Here is a 20,869-nt window from a genome sequence, read left to right on the forward strand (position 1 = left end):
CCCCTTCTTCCAGCGGTGTACCGTAGGTCTCTAGAAGAGCGTAGCGTTCCAAAGGATTGGAAAAGGGCACAGGTCATCCCCGTTTTCAAGAAGGGACGTCGAACAGATGTTCAGAACTATAGACCTATATCTCTAACGTCGATCAGTTGTAGAATTTTGGAACACGTATTATGTTCGAGTATAATGACTTTTCTGGAGACCAGAAATCTACTCTGTAGGAATCAGCATGGGTTTCGAAAAAGACGGTCCTGTGAAACCCAGCTCGCGCTATTCGTCCACGAGACTCAGAGGGCCATAGACACAGGTTCACAGGTAGATGCCGTGTTTCTTGACTTCCGCAAGGCGTTCGATACAGTTCCCCACAGTCGTTTAATGAAAAAAGTAAGAGCATATGGACTACCAGACCAATTGTGTGATTGGATTGAGGAGTTCCTAGATAACAGAACGCAGCGTGTCATTCTCAATGGAGAGAAGTCTTCCGAAGTAAGAGTGATTTCAGGTGTGCCGCAGGGGAGTGTCATTGGACCGTTGCTATTCACAATATACATAAATGACCTGGTGGATGACATCGGAAGTTCACTGAGGCTTTTTGCAGATGATGCTGTGGTGTATCGAGAGGTTGTAACAATGGAAAATTGTACTGAAATGCAGGGGATCTGCAGCGAATTGACGCATGGTGCAGGGAATGGCAATTGAATCTCAATGTAGACAAGTGTAATGTGCTGCGAACACATAGAAAGATAGATCCCTTATCATTTAGCTACAAAATAGCAGGTCAGCAACTGGAAGCAGTTAATTCCATAAATTATCTGGGCGTACGCATTAGGAGTGATTTAAAATGAAATGATCATATAAAGTTGATCGTCGGTAAGGCAGATGCCTGACTGAGATTCATTGGAAGAATCCTAAGGAAATGCAATCCGAAAACAAAGGAAGTATGTTACAGTACGCTTGTTCGCCCACTGCTTGAATACTGCTCAGCAGTGTGGGACCCGTACCAGATAGGGTTGATAGAAGAGATAGAGAAGATCCAACAGAGAGCAGCGCGCTTCGTTACCGGATCATTTAGTAATCGCGAAAGCGTTAAGGAGATGATAGATAAACTCCAGTGGAAGACTCTGCAGGAGAGACACTCAGTAGCTCGGTACGGGCTTTTGTTAAAGTTTCGAGAACATACCTTCACCGAAGAGTCAAGCAGTATATTGCTCCCTCCTACGTATATCTCGCGAAGAGACCATAGGGATAAAATCAGAGAGATTAGAGCCCACACAGAAGCATGCCGACGATCCTTCTTTCCACGAACAATACGAGACTGGAATAGAAGGGAGAACCGATAGAGGTACTCAGGGTACCCTCCGCCACACACCGTCAGGTGGCTTGCGGAGTATGGATGTAGATGTAGATGTAGATGTACTGACATTGATTTACTTACGTGACTCCTTAAAAATATTTATAAGGGTGCGAGAATTCGCATTCTCACCTGCTTTTGTACAGGAGAGTAATATTTTCCACAGATCTTTTCTCAAGAATTATCATCCAGAGTGGGAACTTCATCGGACTGCCAGGGTCTCTGGAGCTGGCCCGTCAGAACGCCTTCAGCCTTGGTGCAGTACTCGGTTTGGAGACAAATGATTCGCAAGAGCTGGTGGACTTCCTGCGCTCTGTCAACGCTACTGATCTACTGGTGGACGGCTCGCTTGTTATGTCAGACGTGGTGCGTTATTTGCTGGATTTTTCCTTTTTGCGAAGGAAAGCGAAATAATTGTATCACAATTTGCTTGCAAAAGTCGATATAGGATTTACGGAAATCTGGTAATAATAATGACGATTATCACTAATGACCAACAGTACGCGAGTTTATGTAAGTTCTCATTCGGTAACTACTCAGGCAGTTGAATCTGTTGATGGTATGTTTTCATAAACCTCGCGTTCCTTTAGGATGACAATGCAGCACTTTATGTGGTAGCCCACCCAGTGACAAACCAAAAGTTTTCTGATAGTAGCTAGTAGCGTCCGTTTAATTATCATCCTCTAAATGGTATTGCAGCCTTTTGCAGCAGCCTTTTCTGTAGTTGCAAGGGCAACAGTCTGGATGATTGCCTGATCTGGCCGTGTAACAATAACCAAAACGGCCTTGCTGTGCTGGTACTGCGAACGGCTGAAAGCAAGGGGAAACTACAGCCGTAATTTTTCCCGAGGACATGCAGCTTTACTGTATGATTAAATGATGATGGCGTCCTCTTGGGTAAAATATTCCGGAGGTAAAATAGTCCCCCATTCGGATCTCCGGGCGGGGACTACTCAAGAGGATGTCGTTATCAGGAGAAAGAAAACTGGCGTTCTACGGATCGGAGCGTGGAATGTCAGATCCCTTAATCGGGCAGGTAGGTTAGAAAATTTAAAGAGGGAAATGGATAGGTTAAAGTTAGATATAGTGGAAATTAGTGAAGTTCGGTGGCAGGAGGAACAAGACTTCTGGTCAGGTGACTACAGGGTTATAAACACAAAATCAAATAGGGGTAATGCAGGAGTAGGTTTAATAATGAATAGGAAAATAGGAATGCGGGTAAGCTACTACAAACAGCATAGTGAACGCATTATTGTGGCAAGATAGATATGAAGCCCACACCTACTACAGTAGTACAAGTTTATATGCCAACTAGCTCTGCAGATGACGAAGAAATTGAAGAAATGTATGATGAAATAAAAGAAATTATTCATATAGTGAAGGGAGACGAAAATTTAATAGTCATGGGTGACTGGAATTCGAGTGTAGGAAAAGGGAGAGAAGGAAACCTAGTAGGTGAATAAGGATTGGGGCTAAGAAATGAAAGAGGAAGCCGCCTTGTAGAATTTTGCACAGAGCACAACTTAATCATAGCTAACACTTGGTTTAAGAATCATGAAAGAAGGTTGTATACATGGAAGAACCCTGGAGATACTAAATCAGATAGATTATATAATGGTAAGACAGAGATTTAGGAACCAGATTTTAAATTGTAAGACATTTCCAGGGGCAGATGTGGACTCTGACCACAATCTATTGGTTATGACCTGTAGATTAAAACTGAAGAAACTTCAAAAAGGTGGGAATTTAAGGAGATGCGACCTGGATAAACTGAAAGAACCAGAGGTTGTACAGAGTTTCAGGGAGAGCATAAGGGAACAATTGACAGGAGTGGGGGAAAGAAATACAGTAGAAGAAGAATGGGTAGCTTTGAGGGATGAAGTAGTGAAGGCAGCAGAGGATCAAGTAGGTAAAAAGACGAGGGCTAGTAGAAATCCTTGGGTAACAGAAGAAATATTGAATTTAATTGATGAAAGGAGAAAATATACAAATGTAGTAAATGAAGCAGACAAAAAGGAATACAAACGTCTCAAAAATGATATCGACAGGAAGTGCAAAATGGCTAAGCAGGGATGGCTGGAGGACAAATGTAAGGATGTAGAGGTTTATCTCACTAGGGGTAAGATAGATACTGCCTACAGGAAAATTAAAGAGACCTTTGGAGAAAAGAGAGCCATTTGTATGAATATCAAGAGCTCAGATGGAAACCCAGTTCTAAGCAAAGAAGGGAAAGCAGAAAGGTGGAAGGAGAATATAGAGGGTCTATACAAGGGCGATGTACTTGAGGACAATATTATAGAAATGGAAGAGGATGTAGATGAAGATGAAATGGGAGATACGATACTGCGTGAAGAGTTTGACAGAGCACTGAAAGACGTGAGTCGAAACAAGGCCCCGGGAGTAGACAACATTCCATTGGAACTACTGACAGCCTTGGGAGAGCCAGTCCTGACAAAACTCTACCATCTGGTGAGCAAGATGTATGAGACAGGCGAAATACCCTCAGACTTCAAGAAGAATATGGTAATCCCAATCCCAAAGAAAGCAGATGTTGACAGTTGTGAAAGTTACCGAACAATCAGTTTAATAAGCCACAGCTGCAAAATACTAACACGAATTCTTTACAGACGAATGGAAAAACTAGTAGAAGCTGACCTCGCGGAAGATCAGTTTGGATTCCGTAGAAACACTGGAACACGTGAGGCAATACTGACCTTACGACTTATCTTAGAAGAAAGATTAAGGAAAGACAAACCTACGTTTCTAGCATTTGTAGACTTAGAGAAAGCTTTTGACAATGTTGACTGGAATACTCTCTTTCAAATTCTAAAGGTGGCAGGGGTAAAATACAGTGAGCGAAAGGCTATTTACAATTTGTACTGAAACCAGATGGCAGTTATAAGAGTCGAGGGACGTGAAAGGGAAGCAGTGGTTGGGAAGGGAGTAAGACAGGGTTGTAGCCTCTCCCCGATGTTATTAAATCTGTATATTGAGCAAGCAGTAAAGGAAACAAAAGAAAAATTCGGAGTAGGTATTAAAATCCATGGAGAAGAAATAAAAACTTTGAGGTTCGCCGATGACATTGTAATTCTGTCAGAGACAGCAAAGGACTTGGAAGAGCAGTTGAATGGAATGGACAGTGTCTTGAAAGGAGGATATAAGATGAACATCACCAAACGCAAAACGAGGATAATGGAATGTAGTCGAATTGAGTTGGGTGATGCTGAGGGAATTAGATTAGGAAATGACACACTTAAAGTAGTAAAGGAGTTTTGCTATTTGGGGAGCAAAATAATTGATGATGGTCGAAGTAGAGAGGATATAAAATGTAGACTGGAAATGGCAAGGAAAGCGTTTCTGAAGAAGAGAAATTTGTTAACATCGAGTATAGATTTAAGTGTCAGGAAGTCATTTCTGAAAGTATTTGTATGGAGTGCAGCCATGTACGGAAATGAAACATGGACGATAAATAGTTTGGACAAGAAGAGAATAGAAGCTTTCGAAATGTGGTGCTACAGAAGAATGCTGAAGATTAGATGGGTATATCACATAACTAATGAGGAAGTATTGAATAGGATTGGGGAGAAGAGAAGTTTGTGGCACAACGTGACCAGAAGAAGGGATCGGTTCGTAGGACATGTTCTGAGGCATCAAGGGATCACCAGTTTAGTATTGGAGGGCAGCGTGGAGGGTAAAAATCGTAGAGGGAGACCAAGAGATGAATACACGAAGCAGATTCAGAAGGATGTAGGTTGCAGTAGGTACTGGGAGATGAAGAGGCTTACACAGGATAGAGTAGCATGGAGAGCTGCATCAAACCAGTCTTAGGACTGAAGACAACAACAACAACAACAAATGGTATTGCTTTCTTACAGTCTCTATTGTGATACTATCACTCACCATTACACCACCCATGGAAAGCAAAAATCTTGGGATCTGATGATGTGTAGAACCTGTAAACGTAGGCTTTCATGGCAGGTGTCAGCGAAGACTGGGCCAACTTGTGCGATAAATTTGACGTTTCGCCATCTGTTGCAAGAACCACTTGAAGGAAGCAATGGACGACCACACAGCCACGACACTCACGAGAGCCTAGTGTCTTCTCAGACTAGACTAAATCGTGACGCGGCCAACTGATTCATACCTAAGGCTCCTGGTCCCCGATAATTTATGAAGATCCCCCGATCTAGAAGGAGTTAAGCCCGCTACAACAATAATCAGTGATGTTGATTCACTCACATATCCCCTGGCCAAACATCCGGCTGACAAAAATGTGTAACTTTTATAGCTGCCACGAAGTAAATGAGAACAACTTGGTCTATATTGTATAGATTTCGTTACTATTACATCAGAAGTAACAGTAATCGTTGATATAAAGTCTCTGTTCACAAATAGACAAATCGAGAAAATAGCATTTTATCTACAAGACCACCAATCTTGGTGTATCATTGACCTGACGGAGGACTATACTGTGTAAATTTGCCGTATTTTAAATCGTGGGTAGAATTTTATGACCAATTTTGCAGCAATTAATGGGATCCACGGTCATCCGTAGCTGTAGATCTATTGGTGGAAGCCTTCGAAAACACCGTCCTTGACTTTGCTCCACTTCACCCATAGTGCTGAATTAATGTTGGACGTAATTTTTAATGTGTGGCCAAATGGAGAAGTGGAACATCCAACCCTTACAAAAATCTCAGTAGCACACAACCAAAAACATAATGTATAACTGAAATTGAAACGAATAGCACCCTACTGAACATGCACGATATAGTTTACAGGGCAGCAGATGGTTCATTAAGTCACAAAATATTCAGGAAGCGTACACATACGAACAGTTACCTTCGCACTCAGTCACGTCATGATATTGGCCAATGGAATATCTTTGGTTAGTTGGTTGGTTTGGGGGAGGGGACCGAACAGCGAGGTCATCGGTCCCTTCGGTTTAGGGAAAAATTGGGAAGGAAGTCGGCAGTGTCCTATCAAAGAAAACATACCGGCTTTTGCCTTAAGCAATGTAGGGAAATTACGGAAAACCTAAATCAGGATGGCCGGACGCGGGTTTGAATCCTCGTCCTCCCGAATGCGAGTCCTGTCTGCTAACCACTGCGACACCTCGCTCGATTGGAATATCGTACGTAAATTGTTGGTTATAAGGGTGCGTCAGATCTGTAATACAGTCACGAGGAAGCTAGAGCTGTTACATCTATGAACAACATTCCATAGTAGAACAAATTAGTGTACGTCAGCCAGGAGGAATGTGAGCGGCAACACGGGTGAGTGAACGAATGTAATCGTGCTTATTTGTGTGACTTAGCAGTAGGATATCATATTATGAATGGACAAAAAGGTGGTATTTTATAGCGACAAAAAATTAAGAGAACTTTTGCGTACCATGAGGGACTTCATCGATCAACAATCATGTGTGTGAACTGAGTTGCGGTTGTGATGCAATCTAATTACAACAACCAGGCCGAGCGTTAAGCATACAATGTCCGCCAAAATGTTCCGAACTGGTCTCATTTCTAGTGTATAAGCGACATCAAGGCAGTAACTACAGTGGCGGCATAAACTAACAACTGTAAACAACAGATGTGCAGTCCAATAGTCAGTTGTGAGCAACACTTAAGTAATGTACTTGTGACAGTAGTCAGGCAATGTTGTTATGCAACAAATAGCAGTGGAGCGACATCTCTAAATCGAGCATTGGCAGACATTGTCCAGAATGTTTCGAAGAGCAGATGAGAGAGTGCAAAGTTTGTATCGCATGCCTTGTCTCCTGAACAAAACCAACGACGCATGGACTCCTGCCGCGACTTCACTGAAATGGCAAATGTGGACAATACTTTTCTTGGAAGAATCATGACGAGAGACAAGACTTGGTGTTATTAATCGAACCTACCACAAAGCTTTGACAACTGCGAGCTAACATCCCAAAGACGTTCGGGCTCATATGCGGTTTCTCTTCGTCGAAATGTCTTGGCTCAGACTCGTCTAGGAGTTGAACCGCACGTGTCGCATTACACGCCCTAAGTTAGGCACTTGTGACACTTTGGTTAAATTGTCTGGATTATGGCAAGTTTGCGAAATACAATGTTAACATACCATATAACAGTAATAATAATATCGGGAACTAAATTAACGACCAATAAATGATGTGGGCCACACAGTTGCGATTTTGTTTAGATGAATGTTTATTCATAAAGCAAACTAACAGCGAAAGTGGTCGTATTTAGAGTTAATGTTACACTCGAGCGCTTATCCATTTGACACAGTTCGATCATTCACAATCTCATCGCGAATTAAAAGTTCAACAATCCACCTCGTTAACTTTGCGAAAAGGTAGAGTTCACACCAGGCGCGTGGCTGCTCACCGTCAGAAACTAAGTCGCGCGATACCACACAACCCGAAATTTTCTAAGTCGTTTCACTTCATAGCTGCATAAAGACCGACCGTCCGCTTTCGTGTCTCTACCAGCACTGTGCCATTTGGTGTCTCTAGCCGAACTGTCCTCTTTGGTGTGCGCACCAGAACTGTCCCTCTCTATCCGTCTCCGGCCGCGTTTTCCCTCGCGACGAACATCCTCACTCCACTGACTAGGGCAGTTCCCTTTCCTGAAGCCGTCCATCTGATTGGCTACAGCTTATTCTACATTACTTTACATTTTCATATATATTTAAGTAATCAAAGCGTGACCACTTTCACGTTCTAAATAAAGTAACAATAATATCCATTACATAACAAACGTTAAATTCTTTTACATAAAACCAATAGAATTTTCTTCTTAGCTTTGAATGCCACGGCCAGTAGCCTTGCACCAATGTGCTTTCTGATAAATAAATAAAGAACGAAAGTAACTATTACGCACTAAAGTTTACAACAATTGTTCTATTACCTAATGATTCAATAAGGTGTCATACTGTCATCGTTCAATGTGTTTAGTGTGGAGGGAATGATGATCTGATGCTTAACTGTAAATGCAGATAATTTAAATCTACTGTATCTTTTAAACAAATTAAGTTACATATTTGATATTTACAACATTTGTCAGTGTAATGATGCTCTTCTTGTTAATTTGACTTTAACAGTAAATTATAAACTATTATAGATACATGAATATTCAAGTTTTATTGGGATCACCATGAAAATTTATGGAGGATGGGAGATTAAAATTACTGTGGCTTGATTCCCTGAATTACTACAGAATTAAATAGTTCCCATAAGTGTTTCCCTTTATGGCCGATCTTAGGTCCGCCAATTTAACACTCATACGTCTTCTCGGCCACAAATGGCTTCTTTTGGGTTTCCCTGCGCCGCAGGTTCTCGTCTGTCTCACTCGCCCACTACAGCACTTGGGCATCAATAGAAAATAGACGCCTGTGAGTTACCCCATCTCGCGGTGAACCTGCATCCGGTCCTGGATGACAGGGTTCGTTTCACAATTCCTGAAGGCTGACTCTTTCGGCCATATACTTAAACGAGAGCGAAATTCTCGTTAACTCACACAACTTAACTGCCATTCAAGTCAGTGTGACATGTGAGTTGAACAACATCCAAAACAAGGCCTTTCTGACAGTTTTATACCGTTGTATGAATGTTCTGGTCGTTGTAATCAAGTGGGGAGAGACTATGTAGAACACGTGAATGATTAAAAGTACCGTATTAACTATTCTTCATTTTGTATTAATTCAGTATCTAAACTTTTTTGGATTGATGTGGTACGTATTGCCGAAAACGGGTTTGTCGATGAAGAAATGCAGCACATTTAAAGAATGTGAACGAATGACTGATGAACGTCAATGATGCTTGCGTACTATCGAAATAACCAGCAACGTTCAAGGGAAGAATTAAAGAGGTTATCGAGGTCAGATAGCCTAATAACATTGTGACGACCGCTACCAGAGCCAGTGAACAAATGATAGGTTGTTTAAATCAAAGAAAGATAAAAGTAATGAGCTGCAGCAGAAATGAAAACAACGAGGAATTTAACATCAGGATTGCTGATCACGAAGTAGATGAAGTTCAGGAATTCCTCCCTAGACAGCAAAATAACCCATGACGGACTGAGTAAGGAGGACGTAAAAAGCAGACTAGCACTGGCAAAAAGGATATTCCTGGCCAAGAGAAGTTTGCTAGTATCAAACACAGGACTTAATTTGAGCAAGAAGTTTCTGAGAATGTACTTTTGGTACACAGCGTTGTATGTCATTCAGACATGGACTGTGGGAAAACCGGAACAGGAGAGAATCGAAGCACTGAGATGCGATGCTACATCAGAATGTTGAAAATTAGGTGGACTTCTAAGGTAAGGAACGAGGAGGCTCTCTGCAGAATCAGCGACGAAAGGAATATGTGGAAAACACTGACAAGAAGAAAGGATAGGATGATAGGACTGCGGCGGTGCGGTTCTTTCCGTCTTTTTACGACGGACCTGCACCTACCTGTGAACATTGTCTCAACAGATCATCAGTAGGAAAGCCGAGTGAAACTTACTGTACTTCGACTTGAACTAGGCTGCAATTTAAGTCACTAATCTACGTTTCGGGAGAAAGTTTCCACACAAATGAAAGTTTGGAAATTTTGTCCTCAATTAACATATTCTGAAACTTAGGTGAACAAGTATCACTGCCAAGCCCGTGCTAGTCTTAACACAGTCACTCATAATCCCTTTCACTCACGTTCGCAAGTTTATGGTGTTGCATTTCCCGAAAACGTAATAGCTACAAAAATCCTAATTGTTTTTGATTGAGAATGCTCGCCAAATATTAAGACTGTCGGTACCAAATGCAGTCACAGTTTTTAGCCACTGATCTGCTCAATACGCCACGCGGAATATATGTCTCTTCTTGTCACAAAATTCACTTAAAAATTCCGAAATTTCTACACACACATCGGAATGATTATGCCGTCACTTCCCAACACTTTTGATGTATGAAACACTGCTAGATCCGACAACTTATCATTTCCATCGGAACTACTACTACACACGTCCGATCTGTTTCATGGCTAGGCTTCGACTCCTCTGTCGAATACTCTAAGTCTTCTCTACCAGCAGAGAAAAGCGCGCGAAGAATATTGCTTTACCATTGGTCAGTTTACTCAACAGCCAATAGCAAAACAACATTCTCCAGCGTCAGTCCGCGCTTTTCATCAATAACAAATGGCAAAATAGTAAACCTAACGACTGCACCTTTTTACCGACGTAATTATCTAATATGCTGAAGTTTTGTTTATGCATAAAGTTATTTACTATTGTTATTTATACCTGAATTAACTTTCCCTTTACCATAAACTTACTTTACAAATCTATTCTACAAAAATCCCCTTTGTTCATATCCATACTTCTTCGAAATGTTCCCACACTAAATCCTACTACATAACTCGTTAAACAATTATCTTCATATTAACATTAATCCACACTCACGCATCATTCATTCTGCTAAAACATATTTATAACATTTTACATACACAAAAAGACATAATAACACGTTATGAAAATACTAGAATAGTTTATGAAAAACATTCTATTACTTTAGTGCACTCTAGTGGGTACAATCGAAACTAAAATCACAGCCCCCCCCCCCCCCCTATCCAATATTGTCCTCTATCGGCTGATACATAAACTATGTGCGCATCCAGTCTCGCATCACCATCTATCTAGCTCTGAGTCACATCTCCCACTTAACTGTCTCCAACGCAGGATCGTTATACGGCGCTATGCCTCAGGACATCTGTTAAGACATCGAGGAGTTACTTATATCGTATCAGAGGGAGCTGTGGAGGGTAAAATCTACACAGGAAGACGGGGATTGGAATACATACAGTAAATAATTGAGGACGTAGGTCGCAGGTACTACGCTGAGAGGAAAAGGTTTGTCCAGGAGAGGAATTCATGGCGACCCGCTCAAACCAGCCATAAGACTGATGATTACAACAAAATAAAGGTAAATAAAAAGACCAGGGCGCAGAGAATAATATAGAGGACGAGGAGCACCGCCTTTTACTGAAATATTTGCGTTTCATATTATGGAAGAGAAAGGCCTCTGGTGAACAAATATTGCTAGCGTCAGGTTCTCATTTCTATGAACCAAGTTAAGAAGCTTCCACGTCTCTAATTTGCTGGCTTATGTCACAAGAACTGACCACTAGATGCTGTCAGCAGCAAAACTGAAAAACTGTCACCGATTACCCTCATGGGCTACTTACCAAGCGAATAACAACCACTAATGAAAATAAGTCGTTTGACAATGTGACCGCTACTTCCTTGCAACGTTGACTACAATGATGGATTGTTAATCACAGCCACTGCCACTCGATTTGAGAGAGGTTCAAATGGTTCTGAGCACTATGGGACTTAACTTCAGTGGTCATCAGTCCCCTAGAACTTAGAACTACTTAAACCTAACTAACCTAAGGAGATCACACACACCCATGCCCGAGGCAGGATTCGAACCTTCGACCGTAGCGGTCACGCGGTTCCACACTGTAGCGCCTAGAACCGCTCGGCCACCTCGGTCGGCTTTGAGACAGGCTTCCGAAATCAGTTCATAGGTAGTAAGTTAACTAGAAGTCTAATTAAAGTGCGTGTTCAGTGGAACTAGTTAACCGGATCTGAAGCATTACAAGTTCCGCCATTCCCAAGGATAAGTGACACATTCTCTGTGAGAACAAGACATCCCATGGTAGTGATTCACTGACCCTCTCTTCTCCAAAAGTACGCAGTTCTCATAAGGAAAAAGATTCGAATTTAATCAAAGTATATTCTTCTTACACGTCTTCCTCTGGTCTATCAGCAATGTTAGATCTAAACTGAAAACCAAGTGCGTAAACTATCAAGCTGATTATCTGACATTAGGTTTACCAGTGTTCTTTTGACTAACGAGGAAGACCACGAAAAGGTCTTTATTTTAGACAACGACAGCTTGAAGAGTATAAAACTAAAAAATGCGTCCAGACAAAACATCCCGACCATGCAACTACTCCCACAGAAATTTTTGAGCCTCATAATTAACAAATAAAAAGAAACGTCACGTTCTTCAAAAAACGTATCAGTTCCTAAGATGTGCCCTACTTAATTGCAAAATCCAAATCACTGCGCTTTATTGGTGAGAAAGTACTTCTTCCCGCAGCTGTCAAAATCGATGGAGAAAGGTTTGGTGAGAGTCTGAAGTCGACACCACTCTCAGATGACATGTGGTTGTATTGATGCAAGAGTCGCCAACATGACGAATTAATTGCTACCACATCTTCATGATGGCCCGAAATTCGCCCTGCAACTTGATGACAGTATCGACATCGGAAATCTTTCGCATCTCGCTTCTGTACGCTAGTGTTATGAAAATGAAATATGTGAGGACTTTATAAAGTTTTGTAAGGGAGGACTACAGGCGAATTCCTTAATTGTTGACAATATGTCATGCAAAAATTGTGTTGCTACAAACTCGGACGCGAGGTTCAATGTAATGTGTGCTGTTTCTCCTTCTGTAAAATTCACACAATGGCTTATAAAATAGTACAATCGAAATTCAGTGAAGCGCTGAACGATGTAGTCAGTGTTGAAAATTTTGCGAAAGCACGGGCTTTAAACATTAGGCCATTGTCCGTTCTTGGGGAGCAGCTGGCCTATACCATGATTCGCTTCTATTGCACACGGAGATAAACCATGTGATCAAAAGTATCCGGACACCCCCCAAAACATACGTTCTTCATATTAGGTACATTGTGCTGCCACCTACTGCCAGGTACTCCATATCAGCGACTTCAGTAGTCATTAGACATCGTGAGAGCGCAGAGTGGGGCTCACCGCGGTACTCACGGACTTCGAACGTGGTCAGGTGATTGGGTGTCGCTTGTGTCATACGTCTGTACGCGATATTTCCACACTCCTAAACATCTCTAGGTCCACTGTTTCCGATGTGATAGTGAATTGGAAGAACGAAGGGACGCGTACAGGCCGCCCTCGTCTGTTGACTGACAGAGACCGCCGACAGTTGAAGAGGGTCGTAACGTGTAATAGGCAAAAATCTATCGAGACCATCACACAGGAATTCCAAGCTGCATCAGGATCCACTGCAAGCACTATGAAATTTAGGCGGAAGGTGAGAAAACTTGGATTTCGTGGTCGAGCGGCTGCTCATAAGCCACACAACACGCCGGTAAATGCCAAACGACGCCTCGCTTGGTCTAAGGAAACATTGGACGACTGAACAGTGGAAAAACGTTCTGTGGAATTACGAAGCACGGTACAAAATGTGGCGATCCGATGACAGGGTGGGGGTATGACGAATGCCCGGTGAGCGTCACCTGCCAGCGTGTGTAGCGCCAACAGTAAAATTCGGAGCTGGTGGTGTTATGGAGTAGTCGTGTTTTTCATGGAGGGGGCTTGCACCCCTTGTTTTGCGTGGTACTATCACAGTATCAGGCCTACACTGATGTTTTAAGCACCTTCTTGCTTCCCACTGTTGAAGAGCAATTCGGGGATGGCGATTGAATCGTTCAACACGATCGAACACCTGTTCATAATGCACGGCCTGTGGCAGAGTGATTACACGACACTAACATTCCTGTAATGGACAGGACTGCACAGAATCCTGACCTGAATCCTATATAACACCTTTGGGATGTTTTGGTACGCCGACTTCGTGCCAGGCCTCATCGACAACATCGTTGCCTCTCCTCAGTGCAGCACTCCTTGAAGAATGGGCTGCCATTACCCAAGAAACCTTCCAGCACCTGATTGAACATATGCCTGCGAGAGTGGAAGCTGCCATCAAGGCTAAGGGTGGGCCAACACCATATTGAATTCCAGCATTTCCGATGGAGGGCACCACGAACTTGTAAGTCATTTTCAGCCAGGTGTCAGGATACTTTTGATCACGTAGTGCGCGTTAGTCGTCCCGTAATGATGTTTTTCGTCGCGTTGTAGATCTTCGTCTTTTCCTGTTGAGTCTCATATTCACGGGTCTGTTTTCTCGATGAAGAAGGATTTTAATGTTGTACCACTTAGCCGACATTTTCAAGAAACTAAATGATCTTATCATCACTTCAAGGCCGAAATAGTAATATTCTTCTAAGAAAATAAGTGGCTGCCCTTAAGCGAAAAACACAGATAGAGAAGGGTAGCTGCGAGATGTTATTTTGCGTGAACAATTTCGTGAAGGAAAATGAGTTGGATGGGGGCAAGTTTAATAGAACTGGCGTAGTACATCTCGAAAACCTTCAACAATTCGATGATAAATTTCCAGAACCTTCGTCTGATTACGACTAGATACACAACCCGTTCGATACTGTCATAACAGAGCACTAATCAGACTCTTGCCAACAGCAGAACATTAGGAGCCAATAGAACGCTCGAGTGATAGAACATTTCGAAATGAATTTAAATCAAAATCTCTTGAAAATTACTGTGGTAAACTCGGAATGATTATCCCAGTTTAGCAAGAAGGGCAGTAGATGTGTTTTTACTCTTCTCGTCCACGTACTTGAGTGAGTCTACATTTTCCGCTGTTGCATTAATTAAGACGAAATACTGTATTAGTCGAGACTGCAACTGGAAGCAGATCTGCGAGTTACTGTTTCAGAGATAGGTCAAAGAATGGATCAGCTTTCCTCACAAATTGAAGCACACGCTTCACACTAAACGTGCAGGCGTTAGGAAGTTTCACTATTTAGAACCGTGTTTATATCTACTGACTTATTTCCTTTTTGGATGATCAGTTTAAATGTAACAGTTTTAAAACTGGCATTTAAACATTGACTATTATTCTGTCGCCATTTGCATCACGAGATCTTTCAAATATTAACATTCTAAATGAATTAAAGCAATGTAGATGGAAACACTTAAACTGTAACTGACTAATTAGTGAATTAATTTGTAAAAAAATATTTAGTGCAATACACATACCCGTACAGTTTCAGTAATTGCATATAGAGCCGTGGTTATTTATAAACTAGTTGTAATATTAAAGTTCACCGTGTTTGAATGATACAAATGTATGACAATTTTTTTAAAAATCTTTAACTGTGATGTACTTCTAGGACACTCTCTAATCCTGTCGTTATTATTGCTGCCGTAACTTAACTGAAGTAAATAGATACAATGGACAGTTTTTTTTCCAGGTACACACATCAAAAAAAGTTTTGCATCACCTCGCTCCAATAGTACCGGAACTTGTAAAGAAAATTGGAATAGAGATCAACAGAAACATCATTTCCGCCTTTTTTATTGCTCATGAAAACCACGCATTGCATGTTGTACCACCATACAGCGAGACCTTCAGAGGTGGTGCTCCAGACTGCCGTTCACACCAGTACCTCTAATACCCAGTACCACGTCGTCTTGCATTGATGCATGCCCGTATTCGTCGTGGCACACTATCCACAAGTTCACATAACGGCGATTCGGCGTAGATCCCTCAGAGTGGTTGGTGGGCCACGTCGTCCATAAACAGCCCTTTTCAATCTATCCCAGGCATGTTCGATAGGGGTCATGTCTGGAGAACGTGCTGGTCACTCTAGTCGAGCGATGTTATCCTGAAGGAGGTCACTCACAATATGTGCACGATGCTGGCGCTAATTGTCGTCTATAAGAACGAATGCCTCGCCAATATGCTGACGATATTGTTGCACTACCGGTCGGAGGATGGCATTCACGTATCGTACAGCCGTTACGGCGCCTTCCACGACCACCAGCGGGGTACGCCGACCCCACATAATGCCACTCGAAAACAGCAGGGAACCACCAAACCATCACCTTCCTGAACTCGCTGGACGATGTGTCTAAGGCGTTCAAAAAAATGGTTCAAATGGCTCTAAGCACTATGGGACTTAACATCTGAGGTCATCAGTCTCCTAGACTTAGAAACTACTAAAACCTAACTAACCTAAGGACATCACACACATCCATGCCCGAGGCAGGATTCGAACCTGCGACCGTAGCAGCAGCGCGGTTCCGGACTGAAGCGCCTAGAACCACTCGAAGGCGTTCAGCCTGACCGGGTTGCCTCCAAACACGTCTCCGATGATTTGTTGAAGGCATATGCGACACTCATCAGTGAAGAGAACGTGATGCTAGTCCTGAGCGGTCCATTCGGCATGTTGCTGAGAGCATCTGTACCGCGCTGCGTGGTGTCGTGGTTGCAAAGATGGACCTCTCCATGGACGTCGGGAGTGAAGTTGCTCGTCATGCAGCCTATTGCGCACAGTTTGAGTCATAACACGGTGTCCTGTGGCTGCACGAAAATCGTTATTCAACATGATGGCGTTGCTGTCAGGGTTCCTCCGAGCCATAAACTGTAGGTAGCGGTCATTCACTGCAGTAGTAGCCCTTGGGCGGCCTGAGGAAGGCATGTCATCGACAGTTCCTGTCTCTCTGTATCTCCCCCATGTCCGAAGAACATCGCTTTGGTTCACTCCGAGACGCCTGGACACTTCCCATGTTGAGATCCCTTCCTGGCACAAATTAACAATGCGGACGCGATCGAACCGCGGTACCGACCGTCTCGGCATGGTTGAACTACAGACAACAAGAGCCGTGTACGTCCTTCCTGGTGGAATGTCTGGAACTGATCGGCTGTCAGACCCTATCCGTCTAATACGCTCTGCTCACACATTATTGTTTACATCTTTGGACGGGTTTAGTGACGTATCTGAACAGTCGAAGGCACTGTGTCTGTGATACAATATCCACAGTCAACGTCTATCTTCAGGAGTTCTGGGAACCGGGATGATGCAAAACTTTTTTTGATGTATGTACGAGGGGCGCGGGGGTAGTCGGCAAAATAATTTGTTTCAGGAGGGGGCGCGACGGTATATGAGACTTTATTTGGTGAATAGCACTTAAGTTAACCCTTCGCAGATTTTCACAAACCCAGAAAAATGTTATGTGGGCACATGTAAAACAGTGTGCCTACAATAAGTGATTGAGATTTCAAAGAATAATTTATACTGTGCCTACAACGACGGCCTCTTGCATGTGAACGAAACGTCTGTTTTATGGCAAACCATGTCACAAAGATGCAAATTTAAGTGGAAACCCGAAAGTAAGTGATAATATAATTCGTTGACGTCGAAGTTTGCCATATGCGAATTTGAATGAATTCTAACAGGGCACTATGATTGGTATCTGAGAAAAGGGTTTTTCCCGCGGTGATATTTTAGCTAGCACAGGCCGTGCATGTACTATAGTGATACGCGTGGAGAACAAGAGCTTAGAAGAGGATCGCATGTAGCGATGCTAGATTACTGGACAATGCGATATTAAAACAAATCGGTGTTAAGAGTACGTTGTGTGAAAGGGTGTAATGGTCTGTACAGCATCGTCCACAGTGTTGGTTCCTAACTAGAGAACTGACACGGGTGTCCACCAGTTTCCTCCGTGAAAACTTTCTGTGGTGAATTGTGTGTTTGAATTACAAAGGGAATAACCGCTGAGGTCATTAGTCCCTAGACTTGCACACTACTTAAATAAACTTACGTTAGGAACATCACACACACCCATGGTCGAGGGAGGACCCGCGCAATCCGTGGCATGGCGCCTTAAGCAGCGCGGCCGCACACTGCGGCTTTCTGTGGTGAATTGTATGTGTTCTGATGTGCGAAGGATTAATCTGTTATTCTGTTATTCTGCGCAATGGATTAATCTGAGATGTACCCTTTACCCTGTGGCTCCTGCAAGATGCAATTTCCACCCCCACACTGCTACAGAAGTCAGACAGACGCTCTTAACGTTCTAAAGAGAAATGCCTGAAAAACTTTCAGCAATAAATATCTTCTGGAGTCGTCTGCTGTAAGGAAATGACACAAAAATTCACAAAATTTCTTACGTAACTAGGATTCGCTAATGAAATTTCTATACAAAGTTTAAGATGCTTGTTGCCTTGGAAGAATGGCTGAGAGGCGCGCCTACTCAACTTGAATAATTATCCTTTAGAATGTTGCTAGGTATGGTCGAGGCTGTCGCGTGTGAAATGCAGTGAAGTGTACTGTTGTGGAGAAAATATAGGGCTCGCAATAGCTGTAGTGCACAATACCGTAAGCTGCAATGACTGTTGTCTGCGCCGTTCGCTGCTGAAAAATAAGATAACTCTCGTTCTATCTGGATTGACCTTCGCCAATCAAACTCTCCCTATTCCTTGATGAAGTCAAGGATTCCTATTCGCCCCTACTCTAACTATTGGCGTGGTACACTGGTCAGATAACCAGTCCACCACAATGCCACTCAAAATTCGCTCGCAGGAGTTTAACTATAACTCTGTCCTTTCACACCGCATAATAAGTGTGTCGGCCAACACAATGAACAACGCTTAATCGCAAGGTCTCAATATAGAGTAGCACTTCAATTTGCTCTTGACAGAGGTGCTCTCCCAGTGAAGTACTGAGGAGAGACTTGTTCCTCGCTCTTTCGAGTTCACATACGAGCGCGCACGCTCTCGTTACGTGTTCTCGCTCCAAGAGCGACAACGGAACGGCGCCTGTACACGCCAGGCGTGAAGGGGTAAGTCTTTCGATCTCTTCCATTATTCCTTCAGCTCAAGGCGTCAGAAATATCGTTTGCCAATCAGCATTGCTCTTCTAAAACGGGAGAATGACGTTTCGTTTAAGGCGAGCAATCTGGAAGCTTGTAGCTTTGGCGTTTGGCGTTTGCTGTCTCCCTGTGAAAATCTCTGAAACTGCGTGCTATGTGTAAAGAATGCGTAGGCTGGGCGCTCCCACACAATGTAGCAGAATTTGCTTTTAAGCTGAACATGGGGTTGTTCCCCCCTTTCGACTCGGGACCACGCTGTCCACTATGGGCGGTCACTGGCCGACATGGGCTGGTTCGTCCTCTGAAGGGCCTGGCATCCTGTTGTGCGGCCTCTCTCCCAAACTAACAGCCTCTGTGACCGTCGTGTCTGGAATGTATGTGTGCACGCCAGCCTCAAGTATCTCAACCACAGTGCACTCACTTGTCAGTTGCATATCGTTTACATGAATTCATACAACATTGACTTTATCTTATCGAGTTTGGGTTCGAATGAAGCGTCTTGATGTGCGGAACATGATTGTGAGGGCGGAACATGTAAGCAGTGAAGGTCAGGGGGCCACGACGTCTTACAGTGTCCTCACGTCAGGCGATTGGTCTGGCATGGAGGATATGGCACACTTTTCGGGTGACGATGGGCAGGAATGAGTTCATCACTGTTCTCCAGTTGTCATTGTTGATTGTGACCTTCCCAGGAACGTTTCCAGGTCCTCATTGATTCCATGCCACCACATTTGGAGCCTCTGCCCTCTGTCTTCCGAGTGCCTCAAACCATACTTAATTCTTAAATTAAAAAATCATTATTATTTCCGTCTTAAATAGGAACATCGTATTTTATTGTAGAATCAGAATCTATAGGAAAAAATACGTAACTTTCATGTGGAACACTTTTGGTGTTGCGTCATAGATGGGGCTGCAATCGACTAACAACATAGGTGAGTTCCAAAACAGTATTATTTCGAAGAAATTCATTGGATGAATAACATAATCAAAGACATGCGTGGCAAAAGGCTCAATGTTTTGCAATTTCCTCCGTATAGTTGTTTTGAAACATTCGTTTATTCATTATTTGACATGATCTCATGGCATGCACGTCGTCCCTCATTTGATAAATACGTTCCTCCATGACCCTACTGCGTTGTCAATTGGAAAGCAGACTATTGCGATAGAAGAGAAAACAGAAACGGATTTTGTTTATGGAGAAAGCGGTAGGAAGATCGATAAAGCTGTAATCCTGCATACTTAACGTTTTCCAAACAGGGTGCGATCCACAGCTTCTTTTCGTCGGCATGTTTGACAGTTCTCCACCGACGAAAGTGTATAAACACGAAAATGGAACCGTCGAAAAACAGTTGCTAGACAGAATAATGTAACTGCGTTATCAGCATCCTCCACATTAGCACTCGGCAGTTTAGTTAGACTACTGTTTGCCGAATTTTGAAACACAGAAAATTTCATCCGCTTCATATTTCCCTCCGTCAGGAATTTCCAGAACCGAACAACATTTTGCCAGTAGTCGTTTAAACAAATAGAGAGACACCCCATCTGCTTTTCTCGAGTACTGTTCTCTGTCGAGTCGACCGTCAGGGACCATGGTATAATTAATTGACACAACATGCACTATTGGGATGTGGGAAACCCACAATGGTTAAGGAGTAACATTACTGCAATGGCCTAAAAGAAGCGTTTCCTTGAAAATGTTTTGGGCGTTTGAGTTATGCTGCGTGCCGATTTGAAAAATCATAATCCGAGAAATACGCGTTTGAAGTTTTGAAATGTTACAGACATGAATAAACCAGAAACTTTTAGAAAGCTCTTACCATTAATCTGCTACCCAGGACTTGCCTTTCTTACTTTTGTCACTGTAATCGGAATCACATCCACTAGCTTATCATTCGAAATATCGATCGTTGCCACTCCACGAACGCACAAAAATTTACAATTTTGTTTAGTTCTACTCCAAGCAGGCGCATTCTAGGAGGATTCGACGGATGATTTC

The 20,869-nt window shown here is 42.9% G+C and overlaps 1 protein-coding gene across 1 annotated transcript in view; it reads left to right on the forward strand.

The window, feature by feature from the left end:
- Positions 1–20,869, forward strand: part of LOC124790165 (pyrethroid hydrolase Ces2a-like) — a 63,763-nt gene that overhangs the window by 17,075 nt on the left and 25,819 nt on the right. Inside the window, exon 4 of the mRNA XM_047257761.1 lies at positions 1,515–1,714. Within this exon, the coding sequence (XP_047113717.1) occupies positions 1,515–1,714 (200 nt within the window). The remainder of the gene's footprint in view (positions 1–1,514; positions 1,715–20,869) is intronic.

Source organism: Schistocerca piceifrons, chromosome 3, assembly GCF_021461385.2.
Source record: "Schistocerca piceifrons isolate TAMUIC-IGC-003096 chromosome 3, iqSchPice1.1, whole genome shotgun sequence".
NCBI classification, from domain to species: Eukaryota; Metazoa; Arthropoda; class Insecta; order Orthoptera; family Acrididae; genus Schistocerca; species Schistocerca piceifrons.